This window comes from Seriola dumerili, unplaced genomic scaffold, assembly GCF_002260705.1.
Source record: "Seriola dumerili isolate Sdu_G_001 unplaced genomic scaffold, Sdu_1.0 BDQW01000109.1, whole genome shotgun sequence".
NCBI lineage: Eukaryota > Metazoa > Chordata > Actinopteri > Carangiformes > Carangidae > Seriola > Seriola dumerili.
The window spans coordinates 714,724-734,766 of record NW_019174364.1 but is presented as its reverse complement, the minus strand read 5'-3'; the positions used below and the strand labels follow the sequence as shown (position 1 = coordinate 734,766).

Here is a 20,043-nt window from a genome sequence, read left to right as displayed (position 1 = left end):
GCGATGTCAGATCTTTTACCATATTGTTAATAGAAGTAGCATTGTTGTGTTCTTCTGAGATTTTTTCTGAGCAGTAGAAATGTATTGTACCATTTCAGAGAATGTTTCATTTGGACAAAATTAAATTTCACTGAGATTGTTCTCCTGACAAACTGGCTGTCTGGTAGGAGGGGTAACAGAAGCACAGGCCCACTGATGCTGTCACCTTTTTGTTGAACGCTCATATCAAGTTGATATTTACAGCCGCCAGATGAAGGCCAAAATGTTCTAGATTTATACACGTCTATAGGCCTGCAAATGCAGATGTGTTGTGGCATTTAGCTGAAGTTGATCTTTTTCTAAACAGAGTTAAAGAGATGAATATGAGACACGAATACAAATTCTCAACTTCTGATAAGGAGGGTTTTTTGGCTTCTGTGTAACATGAGTTAAAGTGCTGATTAACTCAAATGCAAAGATGATGATTGACCATTTTCCAACTTAAATCTGTCACGTGAATTTACCAGAACTTAAGTGTCAATCATTTAGCTCGTAACTGTCAACAATAAAATGAAGAATGCCCTTTGTAACTTCCCTCAGGTGGTGTCTTAAATTGCTTTTTTGTCAGAGGAACAGCCCAAAACACAAAGATATTTAATGTATGATGATAAAAGCATCACATTTCAACATCTTATGAGAGAAAAACAGTCAATGGTTCACATTCTTTTTTTCTTAATATTTAAATTGACAAAGATTAATCTTGGATCAATTAATCAATGAATATGTCCTTGATAAATGACTCAAATAATTAATTAAAAAAGTTATCAAAATTGTAAGGTAACGTTTTTTCCAAACGAAAGTCCAAAACCCCAAAATCTTCAGTTGACAAAGATGTAAAAACAGAGAAAATCATCACAAGTTAACAAATATTTTTGCAATTTTAGTTTTAGTAGTTAAATGATTTCAGTGCCACTGATTTGATAGTAATAGAAATGTGAAAAGGGAGCAACAGTTTTTGTTTAGTTTGTCATTAACATTCCCAACACAGAAGCCTTAAATTACTCCAAGTCAGAAGTTCATAGTGTGTATTTTTGCCTGAGGGTCATACTTTGGTATGAGATTTAAAAAATGTCTCTTCTATAACAAAAAAGCCAACTCTTAACTTGTCCCAATACTCACATTTTTGACTGTATTTGCAAAGATATTGTCATCGGAGGGATGTTTACATTTTTGCAATAATAGGTGAATTATTGTTTTGTCAATCGAAATCAGACCAATGTGTGAAGTGTGAAATTTAAATAGTAGTCTATAGAGCTGTGGGCTTAATGTATTTAATCGCCTGTTCTTCTGTGAATCAGCAGTCTTACTATTATTTCAGGTACAATGTTTTCCTTCATAGTGAGATTTTAGCTATGAAAGAAAAGAAAAAGAAAAAAAAAGATGCCTGTTTTCTTGATTGTCAGACACTGTGTTTGCTTAAACTCACATTTACAGTGCCATACAGTAGGTCACCATTGCCAAATACTTCATTTAAATTTTATTGTATTAAACTTTTCAAACCAGTGACAATGTTTCATACAGGAAGCAGCAAGTGGTTCATCTAATTTCTCAGAATATTGTTACATGTGGTTTTATGGTCATTTAAAAAAAAAAAAAAAAAAAAAAGTCCATGTTTAAATGTGTCAACTATCTTTGTCATAACGCAGTAACCTCACCACCACCTAAAACCTGTTAACAGTGATTGCAGCATCATTACCACATACTCCTGTGTTTACTGATTAATAATAAAAAATAAATAGATATGTTAAATAATTGTTTTGCAGATCGTTCAGCACTAAAACCTTTCATGTGAGTTCAAAAGAAGTGCAACTCTCACGTACATTACTGTGACTGGCTCGATGTCGATGCTATCTCAAGCATTTCATTCTCATAACCTTCAGTGTTTATGCTCAAGGCGTAATTCTCACAGGTGTCTGAAATGATTAAGCGCCGCTCGTGGGTATGATTGGTTCTGCTGGTGTAATCTGCAGGGCAAGGAGCCACAGGTTGAGATAACAACCAAGTTCCCCAAACTGTATTTATTGAATGGGTTGTTTAACAAAAGGGCTTGCTCTGTGTTCACTGTACAAACATGAACGCCTATCTTAATGTCCATTTTAAAGAAATTTCTCACTGTGCCTTTCATATTCAAGCTGGAAAACATTTTCACTGCTGTTTATGAGGGCGGCCTGTTGTTAAAAAAAAAAAAGAAAAAAAAAGAAGTCACCGCCTGTTGAAAGTCTGAAGTTTAAAGGAGGCTTTAGTCAAAGTGGTTTCACACTTAAAGTTGGATTTGAAAAAAAAAATGTGCCAACTCCTGATTGTTTTACACCAAACTGTATTTGAAAATGATGTCTGTTGAAGGAATAGTTTGGGAAATAGGCCTATTCACTTTTTTTTTTGCTTAGTTAGATAAGAAGATTGATGCCACTCTCATGTCTGTACGGTAAATATGAAGATTAGCTTAGCTTAGCGTAAACACTGGAAACAGAAGGAAACAGCTAGCCTCGCTCTGTCCAAAAGTTAAACAGAATCCAACTACCAGCGCCTCAAAAGTTCACTAGTTAACACACTATATGGTATTGTAAGACATACAAAAACCAAAGTGTCAAATAATTTGTGGACTCGACAGCAGTTGCCAGGCAACCAGTGGAGACTCCAACAAGTCATTGCTCCAGGCCAAGAAAAACACCCTATAAAATGACACATTGTTGATTTTTATAATGTGTTAGTGAGCGTTAGAGGTGCTAGTGGGTGGATTTTATATATTAAGACAGAGCCAGGCTAGCTGTATTTCATTTTCAGATTAAGTTCAGATGAAAGTGTTAGGGCTTTGGTCGTTCTGTCAAGGCTCTCATTATACGTGGCATGGTTTTGTCTAAACCGATGGGAAAATGATAGACTCAGCCAGGCTAGTTGTTTCCCTCTTCTTCCCAGTCTTGATACTAAGATAACCTAACACTGTCCTGGCTGTTCCCTTCATATTTAGCATACAGACATGATTGGTTTCAATCTTGTCATCAAACTTCCAGCAAGAATGCATATTCCCAAATTGTGGAAATATTCCTTCAAGTTTTAGAGCTGAAAACTGAAGGAATCATAATTTGTTGAGATTACATGAGACAGAACATACGCTTGATAATCTGCTCAGTGGTTTGTGAGATGCAGTGCAATAGCCAAATTCAGTGTGACTGAAAAGATGTTGAATCATGACTCTTATGTTCTGTAACATACGATGTTAACTATGAGTAAAGACTTGAGTATGTTTGTCATTATAATGCCATGTGGCTATGGTGCACTCCATGACCATCTGATCTCTCATCAGCTGCCATTTCTTCTCATAGTGCTGAAGAATGTGGAAATAAACCTCCTTTCAGAGATTTCTGGTTTTTTGTGTACTTTCCCAATTTGCAACTACTCAGAGTGTGAGATAAGATATACAAGTCAGATGTCAAGAATATAGTAAGAACAGAAATGAAGGCGGTTTGCATCATAATGCTACATATTGTGGTTTTCATCATCGTCATTGTCGTCATCATCATGAGCTCTTAACTAATTTTGTACATCATGTTCAAAGGAATATCTCCCACCAAACAATCATAATCTAAATGACATATTGTAAAACCTCAACTTCCTGTTCATGCTACAAGATAGATCTCTGTCAAAATACTGAAAGTATCAGAAAACTGTAATATCTCTTATTATTATTATTATTATTATTATTATTATTATTATGATTGTGTATTTTTTTTTCTCTTTAAATCTGGTTTGTTTTTGTCTGGTACGAGTGTAATCGCCACCAGTGGGTGATGTACATGTACGGGTCTGAGCTGTACATTTTTGTGACAGATGTGTGTATTTACATACAGGTTGCATTGGTCTAACTTTGTGACTATTATATCAATTTATGAATTGAATGAGTGCCAAATAATGCTTGAGCATGACAAAACCTGGGACCTACAAGGAACTGCAGGTACTCTCTGACTCATCAAGTGAGACTCGAGTGACTCACTGCTGTTGTAGACTCTACTTGTGATATGAATGCACAGCTAAAGGTTTAACCATGCTAAATATTTTTGCTGAAAGAGGGAAAACTTCTTTATGTTTTTGTCTGGGTTTGAAAAAGTTTCTTCAGATATTTGTTGTATGTTTCTGTGTCCATCCATGGCTTATAAATGAGTATGCAGTGAGGGTCTTATCATTGCTGCCATTAGAGGTGAATTTAAAAAGCTGATTTGCTTCATCTGTTGGACTGTCAAAAGAAACATTTGGGTCATTTTCATTCTTAAATCATTCCACACAGAGATGCATTGTATGTTATCTGACCTCCTCTTCATCCCAAAAACAAAGTGAGCCTGACATTTGGTGAATTTTACCCTGAATTTTATCAATTATAGAGTGTGGATTTGTGCAAAATGTAAAAGTAAATGTAATTCTAATATTAAAATGAAGCTATGAAAATATCTTATTGCGCACTAAACAGTGTCCATTTTTTATTCTTTAAGTCAAATCTTTATTGTCTCAAAGAATCAATAAATGCATTTGAGCAAACAAAGCTTTTCCCTCCAGGATCATGTGCCTCTTCAGTTCATAACATGTAAAATTTTTAACATTACAGCATTTACAAGATATTTTTAAGGTATTCCTAGAATATTTTTATAAAAATATACCAGAACCGACTGCTCAACAATCTGAACAGTATAAGATCTAAAAAAAAAAAATCTTTTTTTAAGAGAGAAAGAAACGAGTCAGGTCAAAGCAGCTTATGTGAACACCGAACCTTTTTTGGGCTGTCGATGATCAAACCTGATCACTCCTGGAGGCGAAATGCTGTGTTTGCTCTGGTCTATTTATTATTTTCAAAGGAAATATTTAAAACAGACATGAAACGGGCCTGTTTAAATGTGTGTAATACAATACTCCAACCATTGTGTGGATAATCATTCATCCTCCGACCCAACAGCTGAGAATAACTGCGCTGTGTGAGGGATTTCTGTACCCTGAGGAGAGAAATGATGTTAACTGTGTAAACACCATTCAGAGTAGATTGCCTTCTTGTTGAGAACATATACAGCTGTCTGTAGCTCAACAACCTGCCCAGGATAAATTACTTATTATCCAAGTGAACATAATCATGTTTCCCATTTTTGCTTAAATCAGAAATTAAATTGTGATTTTATTCAACATTTGTTTTTGCAGCTGAATATTAACTTTTTTTGAGCATGTACTTAGTGTCTGCCTGTGTGTAAACAATTTTAATAATTTGATGTACAGAGAGCATGGTCCTTGTTAGCTCTAGAGATTTACAGCAAACTGTAAATATATGCCTTAAATAGTAGCTGTCTTGTCTTGTGTTCGTATGTCTGTCTTGTTTTATGGTTATTGAATTATTGTATCAAAAGAGGAGCCTCACAAATAAAGCAGAGCTTTTATTGTTTCTACTCTACTTGGCGTCAGTAATGTTAAGTCTTGAGAGGTTTTAACGTAACTAAAGCGCTCAATAATTCATTTTGTTGTAACAGAACGCAGGTAGATAGACAATGCCTGTACATGACGTCATGAAACTTGCGCTACAGTTTGTCATTTGAGTGTTGGATTTCTGTCTTAGCACCAGAAATATGATCATCTCGAATTTCCAGTTTCCCAGTGCAGTTTTCACTACAAACAGCAGCTGTGTTTTCCGTTTGTGCAAACCTGTGACAGGAAGTTGTGGTAGGGCTGCTCATTTAAGGGGAAAAGAGATTTAAGACAAAAAAAGTAAGTTTTGGCTACTTCTGAAATGCAGATAAGCCAGCAGAATTTAAATTGCAATAATTATGGGCCTTGAGTTGTGTGAGTTAAAATTCCTTTCATGCACTGTAAATAGTACATTATTATTGAGCCAAAAAAAACAATCATCTGCAAATTATTGTTGTAAAGCAGCTGTGCAATGTATTTTTTATCTTAGGTTATGTAATGGTGTTTTTATGGGTCATTTAAGTGGTGATAATTTATATTTTATATTACCTATGTATGACAATGTAAAGCAATATGACAAAGAGAAAGAGGTTTTCTCGTAATGATAGAGAATTATCATCTGAATCTGCAGGTCCCCTTGGTTTTAAGGAGCTTTATAGTGAGTCTCAGCTCATTGATGAATTCTCTGGTATGTAAATTAAATGTTTTGGTTCACTGTCACTGCTTCAGCCACCACAGGTAGTTGTTTTCTAAGATGGTTAGCATAAGCATTTAGCAGCTTAAGAGCCAGATATTTCTTTCAGAAGTTGGTGGAGACCGAAAACAGAGTTAAAAGTTGCTCTGTAACTGATGTGTAAATAAGCAACTGTTTGCTAACAGCATATCATATTAATATGGTGATATATGTGTTTTAGTACTGTGTTCACAACTTGTTTCCCATGCCGCCAAGTTGACAAAAGTATGTTATTGCAGATTAAACAAAGTTGGGAGGAACTCCAAACCACTAGAGTAAAAAGACGACTGTAGATTCTGCAAGTTCAGCTTCTCATTTCATCATTTTCTTACTAACTCCAGCTCAAGTCCCCAAAACTGTTATCTTCTAATAGTACCAGGTGAACTCTGGTGGCCATGTAACCATTTGCTGTTTCCAGTCTTTGAAATTTCTGTAAGCCTTACAAGTGACACACACAAATGAAAGGCCAATTAATGGACTATCATTACAAAATCCAATCCTTCAAGCAAAATCAGCAATGAACAAGACTTTTAAGTCCACAGCCATGCGACAAGCTCTGTGAGGCTGTACTTGTTTTGAAAGTTTTGACCTGATGATAGCACTGATGAAAGTTAAGGGATCAGCAAAGTTGTAAAGAAGGGTCTGTACCAAATTTCATAGAAATCCGTTAAAAGGTTGTGAAGTCACTCAAAACCACAAATGTGTAGCGGCAGTTAAACGCTAGAGGTAAAGTCAGGAGATCATAATAATTAGGACTCATCTGGGAGACATAAATGTGCCAGTAAAGGTAGAAGAACTCGAGATGTTTCAATGGAGAAGTAAAAACTTACTTGAACTGTTAGTGATGCAAAAGAAAAAAATCTGCGGATCACCAAAGTCAATAGGACTCATCCTCTGGGCATCATCAATTTCTCTATAAAATGTTATTATTGTTATGTTATTGTTGTTAAGATATTGGTGTCTGTGGACCCCTGCCACTCGTTTATAATCAAAAGTACAGTTTCATTTTCATCTTCAGACGCAGCTTAGCATGCAGTGCAAGGAAACGCAACTAAGCTGCTGCACTTTTCAGATAAGGCTCTTGTTTTTGACCTGGACTTCTACGGTACTGTAGATACATAAACTGTAAGTCTCTTTGCTTCTTGTGGTAGAAAGCTCTGTGAGTAGTGGGATTAACACAAACGGACTTGATTTATCATAGGTGGAGGAGAGCACAAGTTTCTCATGTAACTCAAACTCTTCGGCGTTGCACTTGAGCAGACCTCGCGCTTATGTGATCAAAATATTGTGGATTATGGTTTTAAGCAAACAGACCTCAACAACCACAACAGTCTCGGACAACCACTGAAGTCGGACACCACTGTTTACACAATAACTACGCACATGTCTGTCTGTGAGAGAGCTTTGTGGTTATGAACCTGTGCTTCTGGTTGGACCACTGGCTTATGGGTGTTAGCTGAGCTGATCATCTCATGACATTTCTTCAGGGGTGTCATGAAAGGATTCTTTCATCTGTTTACTGAAGATTTTGTTCTACTGTATGACAGATGCTTATTTAGTCATGTTCCAAGAAATGACATTTGTGCTGCTTGCTTCACCAAAGGGAGAGCTTTGCTAATTAGGTGTAATGTGAGCTGGACTTCAGCCTAACCATCTCACTCAATATAGAAGCTGTTCCTTCTGTTCATTCAGACAGATTTACCATCAGACTGGGTGAGTAAAATTAAGCTTAAAGTTTATTTTACACTGTATTTCATGTACCTAGTAACTGTGCAATTTTACTGGTTTGAAGTCTCAAAATTTAAGCACAATGGAAGATGAGATAAGTTAATTGTGAGATGGAATACACATCTAAAACTGTTTTGCAAATTCACTTACAAAGTTATTTATCAGTTATCTCATATCAAATACAGGTATTAATTAGCACGTTTGTTGAATTTTTACCATTTTAATAACATAATTTGAATATAAATGAGATGTATTATGTTAACATTTTTTTCAAATGCATCAAATTATTGCCTTACTATAATTAACCACAGAAAAATGTATAAATATTTATTTTTGCAGTTGCACACTGCAGCCTCCATATTTGTGGCAATTTATAATGCTGAAATAAGATAAACTTTACTGATGCCACAGTGTCACAGTAGCAGGAGAGAAACAGTTAAGTAGACAACTATAAAAACTAGGAAAAGGAAGTTAGTAAAATAGAATTGATTTATGATTGATTGAGCAATATTACAGTAATAAACACAGTAATGTCAGACATTTTGAAGGTAAATATAAAAAGTAGAGCACCATTGCACAAAGAGCTGCAGATGTACATGATAAAGCTGCACTTTCATGGCACTGTATCACAATAATAAGATGCCATACAGTATAAATATGAGTGCAAACAAAATACATCTATCCAGATAGTCAGCTTCAGTTATTCACACCAGATGGCTGTCAGCATGCAAAAATGTTATTCGTATTGTTTTGCATGATTTATTACCCAAGGATACAAATTCCCATTTGGCAGATAACTGAAGCCTGTTTCCAGCCACTGACATAGCCGAGACGGCTCAGCTGATTTGGTTTAGTTGTTAGCAACTGTGCTAATCTCAATGACTCAAGCTGCCCCTGCCTCAGTGGAAAAATACAGCAAGGAAGTAGACCTTGGACCATTGTCAGAGCCAAACACTATTTCAAGTGAGACATGATGCTCTGCAGACCAATCCAACAGTATTTAGGTCATAGAGGAGCCAAGGGGAACCATAGCTACTTTGTCTCTTACTCTGGCTCTGCTCATGACATGATTGTGTAGAGATGCTGCGGTGCACCCGGCTGAGAGGAATACTGATCAGTTTGCTGTTGCTGTAAGCAACTCATGGGGGAGGGGTAAGTACCTCACTGTGTTTTTTGTTTTACACCAGGCTGCTAAATGCATCACTTCAATTCCGGCATGTGCTCCAATAAGTGCAGCTTTCTGTTAAACACCTGCCGGTGAAAACTTTCCATTCCTGATAATCCGACAAGCTTAAAGTTCAACAAACAAATAAATAAATAAAGCTTGTGAGCAGTGCCAAATAATCAGCTGAGTAGTTTTGTCTCTGTTCACAACTCAAAGCTCCAAAGGTTTGAAAGACCTTGTCCTAAAGAAGTGAAGGAGGTGGAAGGACATTTCAGGTCAGATTTCATCGTATTTGTAATTAATTTAGTTTTCTGTCTCTGAACATGTCAAGGGAATTCCTCAAAGGAAACAGTCTCGAGATGCCCAGTCAAGATAACAGACTGGTGACGAAGACGCAGCTGTTGGATCGCGGCCAATGGGCGAGCAAGTTGGAGTTCCTGCTGGCTGTAGCAGGAACCCTGGTCGGGCTGGGAAACCTCTGGAGGTTCCCCTATTTGTGCTACAAAAATGGGGGAGGTAAGCAGGATCCCAAATCTAGAAAAATAAGTCATTTTCCGCTTTTACATCATTCTGCACAAAGTCAAGCAACTGCTCTTAATCGAAATGTAATGCCAACAAATGTGGAAAAATAACCTTGACGCCTTCAAAGATTTAAATGATAAGCTTCTGTTTGTTAAAGGAACATTTCGTTTTTGTGTAATCAAATGCAGCTCATAGGACAAAGGAGACCATTGTTTGGGAACTTGGGATAGTCAGTCATTTATATATTAAAAAAACATTATCAATAATTGGTTGGACATTAAAGCTGTGCCTCCCTAAACTCTGCATTATTACATCAGTGTTTCATAATTTTCAAGGCCACAATCTCTGACTAGATGTACAAGATTCAGTTCTTTAAAATGAATAGGACAGCTAAAAGTACAATCAGTGTCTACTGCAAATACTGTAAGAACCCATGTGGGCTAACAGTGTGTTTAGATCTTACGTTTTTACGTGTGATCAAAAAACCTCTTTCATTGAATGTTTTTTTCTTCCTTCAAAAAAAAAAAGTAGATTTATTATCATGAATGACCATGTGTGATGTGACTCAAATGATCCCTCAGAAAACAGTGATTTGGTTTGTTTGTCATGCTCATTATTCTTCTCTCAGGTGCATTTCTGGTTCCATATGTCTTGTTTCTGCTTGCCTGTGGTATCCCTATGTTCCTCCTGGAGACGGCCATGGGACAGTTCACATCTCAGGGATGCATCACGTGCTGGAGGCACTTCTGCCCTTTGTTTGAAGGTCAGTGTAAACAGAACAGTATTATGTAATTAGCAGATTAGTGTGTAAAAATACTCCTTCATCCCCACAGTTACATCTATGTCCAGTATGTACAAAAAAATATTTTGGAAATGATAATGTGTCACACTTTCAGGGCTAAACCTTTATATAGTATATAGTAAAGCATAATAATTGAATCTTTTAATCACATTTTGTTATTGTAGGTAGGTTAGTGAGTTCCTTCAGGACTGATATAAATTAAGTTGATTTTACTGATAAAACACAACTCTAAGCTCTGATATATTACGCCAATATAGGCATAGCTCAATACAACATAAAATCTAAATGCATCAAACTGCACTGAACACATAACAACTTTGGCCAAGATGTTTTCACTTGTTTTAAATGGAAGAACAGACTCAGTACAGAACTGAATGACTTGTTAATATGGATTCTTCTTGCCGTGTTTAGATTGGCATACTATAAATTTGGCATTACCTGATTTGACTATGACTTCATTGGTTTTATTTACTAATAATGTGCTTATGTGTTCTTAACTGCAGTCATAGAAGTTTCAGGGATTTATTGGTTGGTTGACTTGAGAACAACAAAGGAACCTGTGCTCTATTGCAAAATCAGCTGTGATAATCAACACCTGTGTGTCTTAAAAGACCTGTCTATCACACGTGGGAAACCTGAATGACCCTGTTCACTCAGAAGTCTGTCTGTACCTGGATAGATGTCCTCCATATCACAAGTTATATGATCCAGACAAGAGCAGAAATGTCCTATGTAAAGAGCTGGAGCAAAGATTTGGCATTGTCTTGGTCAGACCAAACTCCATCCTGCCTCTGAACGAAGGCGACTGTGTTCAAAACTTCATTCTCATTAAAGAAAAATCCCTTTCCCTCATTAGAGCGGCTAATGAAGGGAATAGGAGTTACGTGTTGACTTTCCCCGGAGGGGCTGACACCATACCTCTCAATATGAATCATCACCTTCCTATTCATAGGAGGCATTCATATTATTATGCTGTCATGCACACCAACAAGGATGAGTAAATTGATGGATGGATTAATTGTACACTTTGATGTGCAGGTTATATATCCTTGCTCAGGAATTATGGTTATAAGACCAGTTGCTATCAGTCAAGATGACTGCGCAGAGCTCTCACTCATTCCCATGTATCAACAAGATCACACACTTAAACATCTTACCAGTCAATTAACCTTAGTCATAACAGGTTTGCCAGCTGGCACAATGAGAAGAAACTCGATCCATGCTAGCCTGTGAACAGGCATGCCTCTCCTCAGAGCAGCTGGCATAGCTTGAATCTTGCTTCACATGCTTCACATGTGGCCCACTGATACTATTTCTTTAAGAATATAGATCTTATACATGCTCCATTGTTATTTTTTCCTATTATTGTCAATAATTAACATCAACTGCACCTCGTCTGTCTCCCCAGGGATTGGCTACGCTACCCAGGTGGTGATTGCATATGCTGCCGTGTCATACATTGTCATCCAGGCATGGGCCTTCTTCTACCTCTTCTCATCTTTCAGTGCTGAAGTCCCATGGGCCACCTGCAGAAACACCTGGAACACAGGTAGACATGCAGACAGATACAGAAATCAATCAACCTTATATCTACTTAAATGCAGAGAAAGGCCCGTGAGGTTGCATTTGAATTGATACAGAAATACAAGAATTTCTAATAAATTGCTTGCGTTCTTGATTGATTGATAGCTCAAGTGACTGGTTTCACAAAACCCTGTAGCAGTGATATTCCAGGGTTCCTCACATCTGAAATTAGTGTAGAATTATTGGGATTAATTTGTACTTTATGAGTTTATAGAACTATAAGTATCTCTTTGTTATCAAATATTTGTTTATCTACACTTTGATCAAATAAAATATCATGTTTTTTTTTTGTTTCGTTTTCTCAGAGTCTTGTGTTGAATTTGATAAAACAAATGCGTCCTCAAACTGGACAGCAAACGCAACAACACCTGCAACAGAATTCTGGGAGTAAGTATAATTCACACATGTCTTCTTTTTCATTGGCACTGACACGGAAGGTGGATATTGCGAGTATTTGTCCATGATCTTTAACACTTCATCATGAAGTGACGGCCTGGAATCTGTTAAAATTACATGCCGTCACCACAGAAATAATGACGTGATGACAGAGCTGCTAGCACCGCTAACATGGCTGTAAAAAAAACCTTTCTTTCAGTGAGTTACTGTAATTGTGCTTCAGTCAAGACAGGTCCAGACCATTTTAACAAATTATTTTGACTGCCGTGTTGAGTTTTCCTAAAAACTCAAGGTAACTGTGACCTCATAAAACATGTTTTTGGCCATAACTTAAGAATTCCTATTCTAATTATGAAATGATTTATGAAAAATGAAATTCATTCACATGAATGTCTATAATGATGAATGAATGGTCAAAGGTCAGCTTCACTGTGACATCATAATGTTCTGCAAATACAGTAAACATCTTTTATTAGATTCCTGCAAAGTCTTCACTACATATGTTATGTGAGTCTAGACAGACATGCATTAAAACTTGGCTGGGGGAGGTGCACAACCCTGAGGCGGTAATTATTGTTTTTCCTTGACATATGAGCTGACAATGACAGAATATAAATGAGCTGGTTACATCAAAATGATACAATTTATTGCTTCAGTTGGTTATACACGACATACAGTATGCATGGTATCACTGATGTTATATAGTGTAATTAGTGCTTCATTTTGATGTTGTATCTTTTTATTCAACTGTCAGAAATATCTCAGTTACTAATTTTCCCCTGAAACAAACATTTGATTTTTATCAACAGTCATGGTAATTATGTATTTATTTTCAGGAGACGAGTACTGGGTATATCTCAAGGGATTGAGGAAATTGGTAGCCTGAGGTGGGAGTTGGCTTTGTGTCTCTTACTGGCATGGATCCTGTGCTACTTCTGTGTTTGGAAAGGAGTGAGATCCACTGGAAAGGTAGAGCTATATCCGTGTATCTGTTTGATGTAGTGGTTCTTGCATGAGGCTAATTGATTTTGTGTTCTGACCCTTCAACTGGAGCAGCACCTCTGTTAGTGCAAGGTGCATGTTCTTTAGATGTTACAATGGAAATGGCTTTAAGCACCAAATGCAAATATGTCAAGCATTAGTCAAAAAGAGCAGTGAGCCTTTCTTCAGGCGCCTTGTTGTTTTCACTATCCCTGTCCCTAACCTCCCAACAAACACGACCAACACCAAACATGTGGCATAAAAAACAATGCAGACCAATCTAGGACTGCAACTTATGACTATTTTTATTATCCATGAATTTGTTGATTATTTTGTTGATTAATCAGTTAGTTGTTTGGCCAATAAAATTGCAACAAAAAAATGCCAGTTTCTCAAAGCTCTAAGGAAACCTCGAAATATTCACATTTCAGAAGCTTTCATAAATGTAAAACAATTCGATTAATTATATAGACAGCTGCAGATTATTTTTCTGTCAACAGACTTATTAATTGATTAGTCAATTAGTGTTCAGTTCTAGAACAACCAGAACAATCACAACTACAGATAAGTAAAAAAAAAAAATAAATAACATAATAATAACATAACAACTGCAAATGCCTTCATACATGGCCTCCTTTGAACAGACAATGCTACAGTGTCTTCAGTCTTTACAGTTACAATACTTGAGCTGAGCTGAGTTTGTCATATTCAATGTCCCTCTGTGGCTGCAGGTTCACGAGCTGCTCTGCATTAAAAGCAAAAACCTGCCTTTGTCTCATGTTGACAGGTAGTTTACTTTACAGCCACATTCCCCTACCTCATGTTGGTGGTTCTGTTGGCTCGTGGACTCACTCTACCAGGAGCTATGGATGGCTTAGCTTTCTACTTGTATCCTGACCCAACAAGGTTGGTGGACCCTCAAGTAAGTAAAAAGTCAACTATTCAACATACAGTAAATACCAAGACAAGCTGCCACCTCAGTCAGAAGCCCATATACACACATACTTGTGCAGACATCTCCATTCTTTCAGTACTTTAACTGGTTGAAACTTTACTGATATTTATGTTTTGAAATCTGCTTAGGTTTGGATGGACGCAGGCGCACAGGTTCTGTTCTCTTTTGGGATTTGTCAGGGGAGTTTGACCGCCCTGGGTAGTTACAATCAGTATAACAATGACTGTTTCAAGTAAGTGCTCTCTGCAGTTTGTTTTTTGTCCTATATTTAAATGCATTTGTAAAACACATGCAGAAGGCTGACCTTATATTCTAGCAATAAGGTTTTCTCTTTTTCTCTATTATGACTTGATTAGAGACCAGATCAACCAGTAGGCTCTCAGAACCTGAGGGTGCTAGAAGAAAAACTTTAAGAGGAGGGAATTTCTAGTAAAAGTCTCCACTTCTTTAAATTTTAAGTGGTTATAGCGTCTTTCAAGTTATTCTGATGGCATACATTTTTGTTTGTAGAAATATAAAGTAATAATGGAGCAAACTGGTGTAGAGAAATGAGAGAGAAATTAAATGAGGGGGGAAGGTGCAGTGCATTAAAAGCCTTTGTTTAGTCAGGCATGATTTAAAAAAAATGCAGACCTGTTTCAACCTGCATGCTAATCATGGCGTTATTTAAGACAGATAATAACACCTGGTTTTAAACAATCCACCCACACGTTAACATTTTACATCACCCATCATCAGTCATCAATGTTTTATTTAACTGTAAAATAACACGTGACAATCACGTTTTTCACCATTGTTTTGTGTATTCAGAAGCCAGATGTGTTCTGAGTATTCACTTTTACCATTATCTCCGTCATGTTCTACAGTTTTCTTCTCAGTGTAACTTTTTAACACAATCTCACGGTTTTGCTAAACAGTGTTGGTGTTTGTGGTGTGTGTTTTTTCCCTCAGAGACACATTTGTTCTTTGCTTGGTGAATGGCGGGTCCAGTTTTGTGGCAGGGTTTGCAATCTTTTCTGTTTTGGGCTTCATGTCCTACGAACAAGGACTGCCAATATCTGAAGTGGCTGCCTCTGGTAAAAACACCACTACATAATTTGTGTTGTAATATTTACACTCAGTGTTCACTTTATTAAATCCTCTCTGTTTACCTGAAGAGCTGCCCCCGCAGATAATTATAGAGCTGATCTTGATCAAAATTCTTTCATAACCAGTAAAGAATTTAAGGGATACTTATCAAAAATGTGTAAAAATTACATTATCTGATATTTTATTATCAGATTTCTTTTTCAAAATTCATGCCAGTAATTATACCAACCTCAGAAATTGATTATTGGTCAGGCTACGATTAAAAACGTGTAAATTCCACAAGATTTTTGTGTTTTCAGCTGCATTTGAAAGAGTAGGGTTTTTTTTTTCAAACTGTTACCATGATCAACAAACTTCACTTTCAGATAGCACTTTCTCTATTCCCCTTACAATTAGAACCAAACTGTGTTTGCCTTTCTTGGAAATGTGTGATTTACAGCTAAGTACCAGCTAATTTTTAGGAAATTGTGATTAAAGTTTCCAGGAAATTATCTGGAAAATACAGGATCTGCAAAATAAAGTGTTGCCAGGTTTCACAGTAGCTCGACTGTCTTGCCAGTGTCTCCACTTGGTTTCAGAAACATGATCTAATCTAAGATGTTCAACTTATCACTGCAACTTCTTGATTGCAAGAACAAAAATAATGCCATTCAAGTCAAGATGGTCCACAGTCCCAGCCAGTCTCTAACTGTGTCTGTCTGCTGTTTGGGGCTGAGCTGATAGTGTACAGTAGTTTTTTTGTTGTTGAAGACACTGCTATTAGAGCAATGAGTGAACCAAAACAGTAAAGTTGAAGCTAAACAATGAGCTAAGTATGAGCTGCAGATTCAAATGATTCATCACTATGACGTCTTTCACACTGTCACATTGTTTTGATACATTGTTATAATTAAAATATTGATTATAGCTACTTTAACCTTAACCCTAAAACAATTATCAATATAGTAAGATAATAATAATAAAAAAAAAAAAAAAAGCTTTCCATCTGAAATGAATTGTGGAAAGTGGCATTCAATGGACGAACATGTGTTACAGGACCTGGTTTGGCATTTATTGCCTATCCACGTGCAGTAGCCATGATGCCTTTACCTCAGTACCGTCAGCTTGGGCTATAATGCTTCTTCGTCATGGTCATTTGTTGGGTGCAGATACACAGGTGATTGTTATATAAAACAACAAACAAACAACATATTTGCATTTAGCACTTTAATCATTAAATTACCTTCATACTTTAAACTTTAAAAAATTGTGAATTCCAGTTAATTTCTTAGTTATTTTTGGTTTTCAAAGATGAAGTGTTTTTCAATTAGCTCATTGTCTGTGTCTCTGGCAGTTTGGTGAGTTCTTGAGTGCCTGGACCTCAGTGACGACATGTTTCCGCATGTGTTTTCGAAGAGCTTTATCGCGAGGAGCTGCTGCCTGCTTTGTCTCTTGCTTCTGTTGTTGCTGTCTTTCTCGGCCTCCTTCTCGTCACAGTAGGTGAGAACTCAAAATTGGTGGTGGTCTCCCAGAAAATGTTCAATGTTTGTGATCAGTTCACAGTGAAAAAGTTAGCCTGTGGAACTGTCCAGGAAACAAGGCGATACTGAATTATGGGTCAATGTTGTCATACAGCACTGAAGGAGAAGACATTGTCCACTAACAAATAATGTGTGTCTTGTGTTGAAGGAAATACAAGCCACCCTGCAGGAAGATAGAGGTTCAAGTGTTAGTGCACATCAACACAAAAACAACACACTTCATTTCAGTTAGATTAGCAGCTCATCGTGCTGTATGACACATTGACCATAATCAGTATCGGCCTGTTTCTGGACAGTCCACAGGCTAACTTTTATTCACTGTGAACTGATCACAAATGAACATTTCTGGGAGACCACCACCAATTTGAGTTTCTACCTCTGTGACGAGAAGGAGGCGCGAGAAAGAAGCAAACAGAGCAGAGACAAAGCAGCAGCAGCTCTCGGCGATAAGCTCTTCGAAACACAGTGGGAAACATGTCCGTCACTGAGGTCATCAGGCACTCAAGACTCACAAACTGCCAGAGACACAGACCAATGAGCTAATTGAAACACTTCATTGAAAACAAAAATAACTAAGATTAACTGGAATTCACAATTTTAAAGTTTAAAGTATGAAGGTAATTTAATGATTAATAGTTGCTAAATGCAAATATGTTGTTTGTTTGTTTGTTTTTATCTCACCTGTGTATCTGCACCCAACAAATGACCATGACGAAGAAGCATATAGCCCATAGCTGAGGTAAAGGCATCATGGCTACTGCACGTGGATAGGCAATAAATGCCAAACCAGGTCCTGTAACACATGTTCGTCCATTGATGCCACTTTCCACAATTCATTTCAGATGGAAAGCTTTTTTTTTTTTTTTTATTATTATTATCTTACTATATTGATAATTGTTTTAGGGTTAAGGTTAAAGTAGCTATAATCAATATTTATAATTATAACAATGTATCAAAACAATGTGACAGTGTGAAAGACGTCATAGTGATGAATCATTTGAATCTGCAGCTCATACTTAGCTCATTGTTTAGCTTCAACTTTACTGTTTTGGTTCACTCATTGCTCTAATAGCAGTGTCTTCAACAACAAAAAAACTACTGTACACTATCAGCTCAGCCCCAAACAGCAGACAGACACAGTTAGAGACTGGCTGGGACTGTGGACCATCTTGACTTGAATGGCATTATTTTTGTTCTTGACAATCAAGAAGTTGCAGTGATAAGTTGAACATCTTAGATTAGATCATGTTTCTGAAACCAAGTGGAGACACTGGCAAGACAGTCGAGCTACTGTGAAACCTGGCAACACTTTATTTTTGCAGATCCTGTATTTTCCAGATAATTTCCTGGAAACTTTAATCACAATTTCCTAAAAATTAGCTGGTACTTAGCTGTAAATCACACATTTCCAAGAAAGGCAAACACAGTTTGGTTCTAATTGTAAGGGGAATAGAGAAAGTGCTATCTGAAAGTGAAGTTTGTTGATCATGGTAACAGTTTGAAAAAAAAAACCCTCTCTTTCAAATGCAGCCTGAAAACACAAAAATCTTGTGGAATTTACACGTTTTTAATCGTAGCCTGACCAATAATCAATTTCTGAGGTTGGTATAATTACTGGCATGAATTTTGAAAAAGAAAATCTGATAATAAATTATCAGATAATGTAATTTTTTACACATTTTTGATAAGTATCCCTTAAATTCTTTACTGGTTATGAAAGATTTTGATCAAGATCAGTCTATAATTATCTGCGGGGGCAGCTCTTCAGGTAACAGAGAGGATTTAATAAAGTGAACACTGAGTGTAAATATTACAACACACAATTATGTAGTGGTGTTTTTAACCAGAGGCAGCCACTTCAGATATTGGCAGTCCTTGTTCGTAGGACATGAAGCCCAAAACAGAAAAGATTGCAAACCCTGCCACAAAACTGGACCCGCCATTCACAACAAGCAAAGAACAAATGTGTCTCTGAGGGAAAAAAAACACACCACAAACACCAACACTGTTTAGCAAAACCGTGAGATTGTGTTAAAAAGTTACACTGAGAAGAAAACTGTAGAACATGACGGAGATAATGGTAAAAGTGAATACTCAGAACACATCTGGCTTCTGAATACACAAAACAATGGTGAAAAACGTGATTGTCACGTGTTATTTTACAGTTAAATAAAACATTGATGATGATGATGGTGATGTAAAATGTTAACGTGTGGGTGGATTGTTTAAAACCAGGTGTTATTATCTGTCTTAAATAACGCCATGATTAGCATGCAGGTTGAAACAGGTCTGCATTTTTTTTAAATCATGCCTGACTAAACAAAGGCTTTTAATGCACTGCACCTTCCCCCCTCATTTAATTTCTCTTCTCATTTCTCTACACCAGTTTGCTCCTATTATTACTTTATATTTCTACAAACAAAAATTGTATGCCATCAGAATAACTTGAAAGACGCTATAACCACTTAAAATTTAAAGAAGTGGAGACTTTTACTAGAAATTCCCTCCTCTTAAAGTTTTTCTTCTAGCACCCTCAGGTTCTGAGAGCCTACTGGTTGATCTGGTCTCTAATCAAGTCATAATAGAGAAAAAGAGAAAACCTTATTGCTAGAATATAAGGTCAGCCTTCTGCATGTGTTTTACAAATGCATTTAAATATAGAAAAAAAACAAACTGCAGAGAGCACTTTTGAAACAGTCATTGTTATACTGATTGTAACTACCCAGGGGGGTCAAACTCCCTGACAAATCCCAAAAGAGACAGAACCTGTGCGCCTGCGTCCATCCAAACCTAAGCAGATTTCAAAAATAAATATCAGTAAAGTTTCAACCAGTTAAAGTACTGAAAGAATGGAGATGTCTGCACAAGTATGTGTGTATATGGCTTCTGACTGAGGTGGCAGCTTGTCTTGGTATTTACTGTATGTTGAATAGTTGACTTTTTACTTACTTGAGGGTCCACCAACCTTGTTGGGTCAGGATACAAGTAGAAAGCTAAGCCATCATAGCTCCTGGTAGAGTGAGTCCACGAGCCAACAGAACCACCAACATGAAGGTAGGGGAATGTGGCTGTAAAGTAAACTACCTGTCAACA

The 20,043-nt window shown here is 36.8% G+C and overlaps 1 protein-coding gene across 1 annotated transcript in view; it reads left to right on the top strand.

Annotated features, from left to right (window-relative positions):
• Positions 1-7,264: 7,264 nt before the first annotated feature.
• Positions 7,265-20,043, top strand: part of LOC111222808 (sodium- and chloride-dependent GABA transporter 2-like) — a 23,915-nt gene continuing 11,136 nt past the window's right edge. Inside the window, exons 1-10 of the mRNA XM_022746662.1 lie at positions 7,265-7,921; positions 9,015-9,088; positions 9,433-9,617; positions 10,252-10,386; positions 11,834-11,974; positions 12,315-12,396; positions 13,242-13,374; positions 14,174-14,308; positions 14,470-14,573; positions 15,293-15,417. Of these exons, the coding sequence (XP_022602383.1) occupies positions 9,078-9,088; positions 9,433-9,617; positions 10,252-10,386; positions 11,834-11,974; positions 12,315-12,396; positions 13,242-13,374; positions 14,174-14,308; positions 14,470-14,573; positions 15,293-15,417 (1,051 nt within the window). The 5' untranslated portion in view covers positions 7,265-7,921; positions 9,015-9,077. The remainder of the gene's footprint in view (positions 7,922-9,014; positions 9,089-9,432; positions 9,618-10,251; positions 10,387-11,833; positions 11,975-12,314; positions 12,397-13,241; positions 13,375-14,173; positions 14,309-14,469; positions 14,574-15,292; positions 15,418-20,043) is intronic.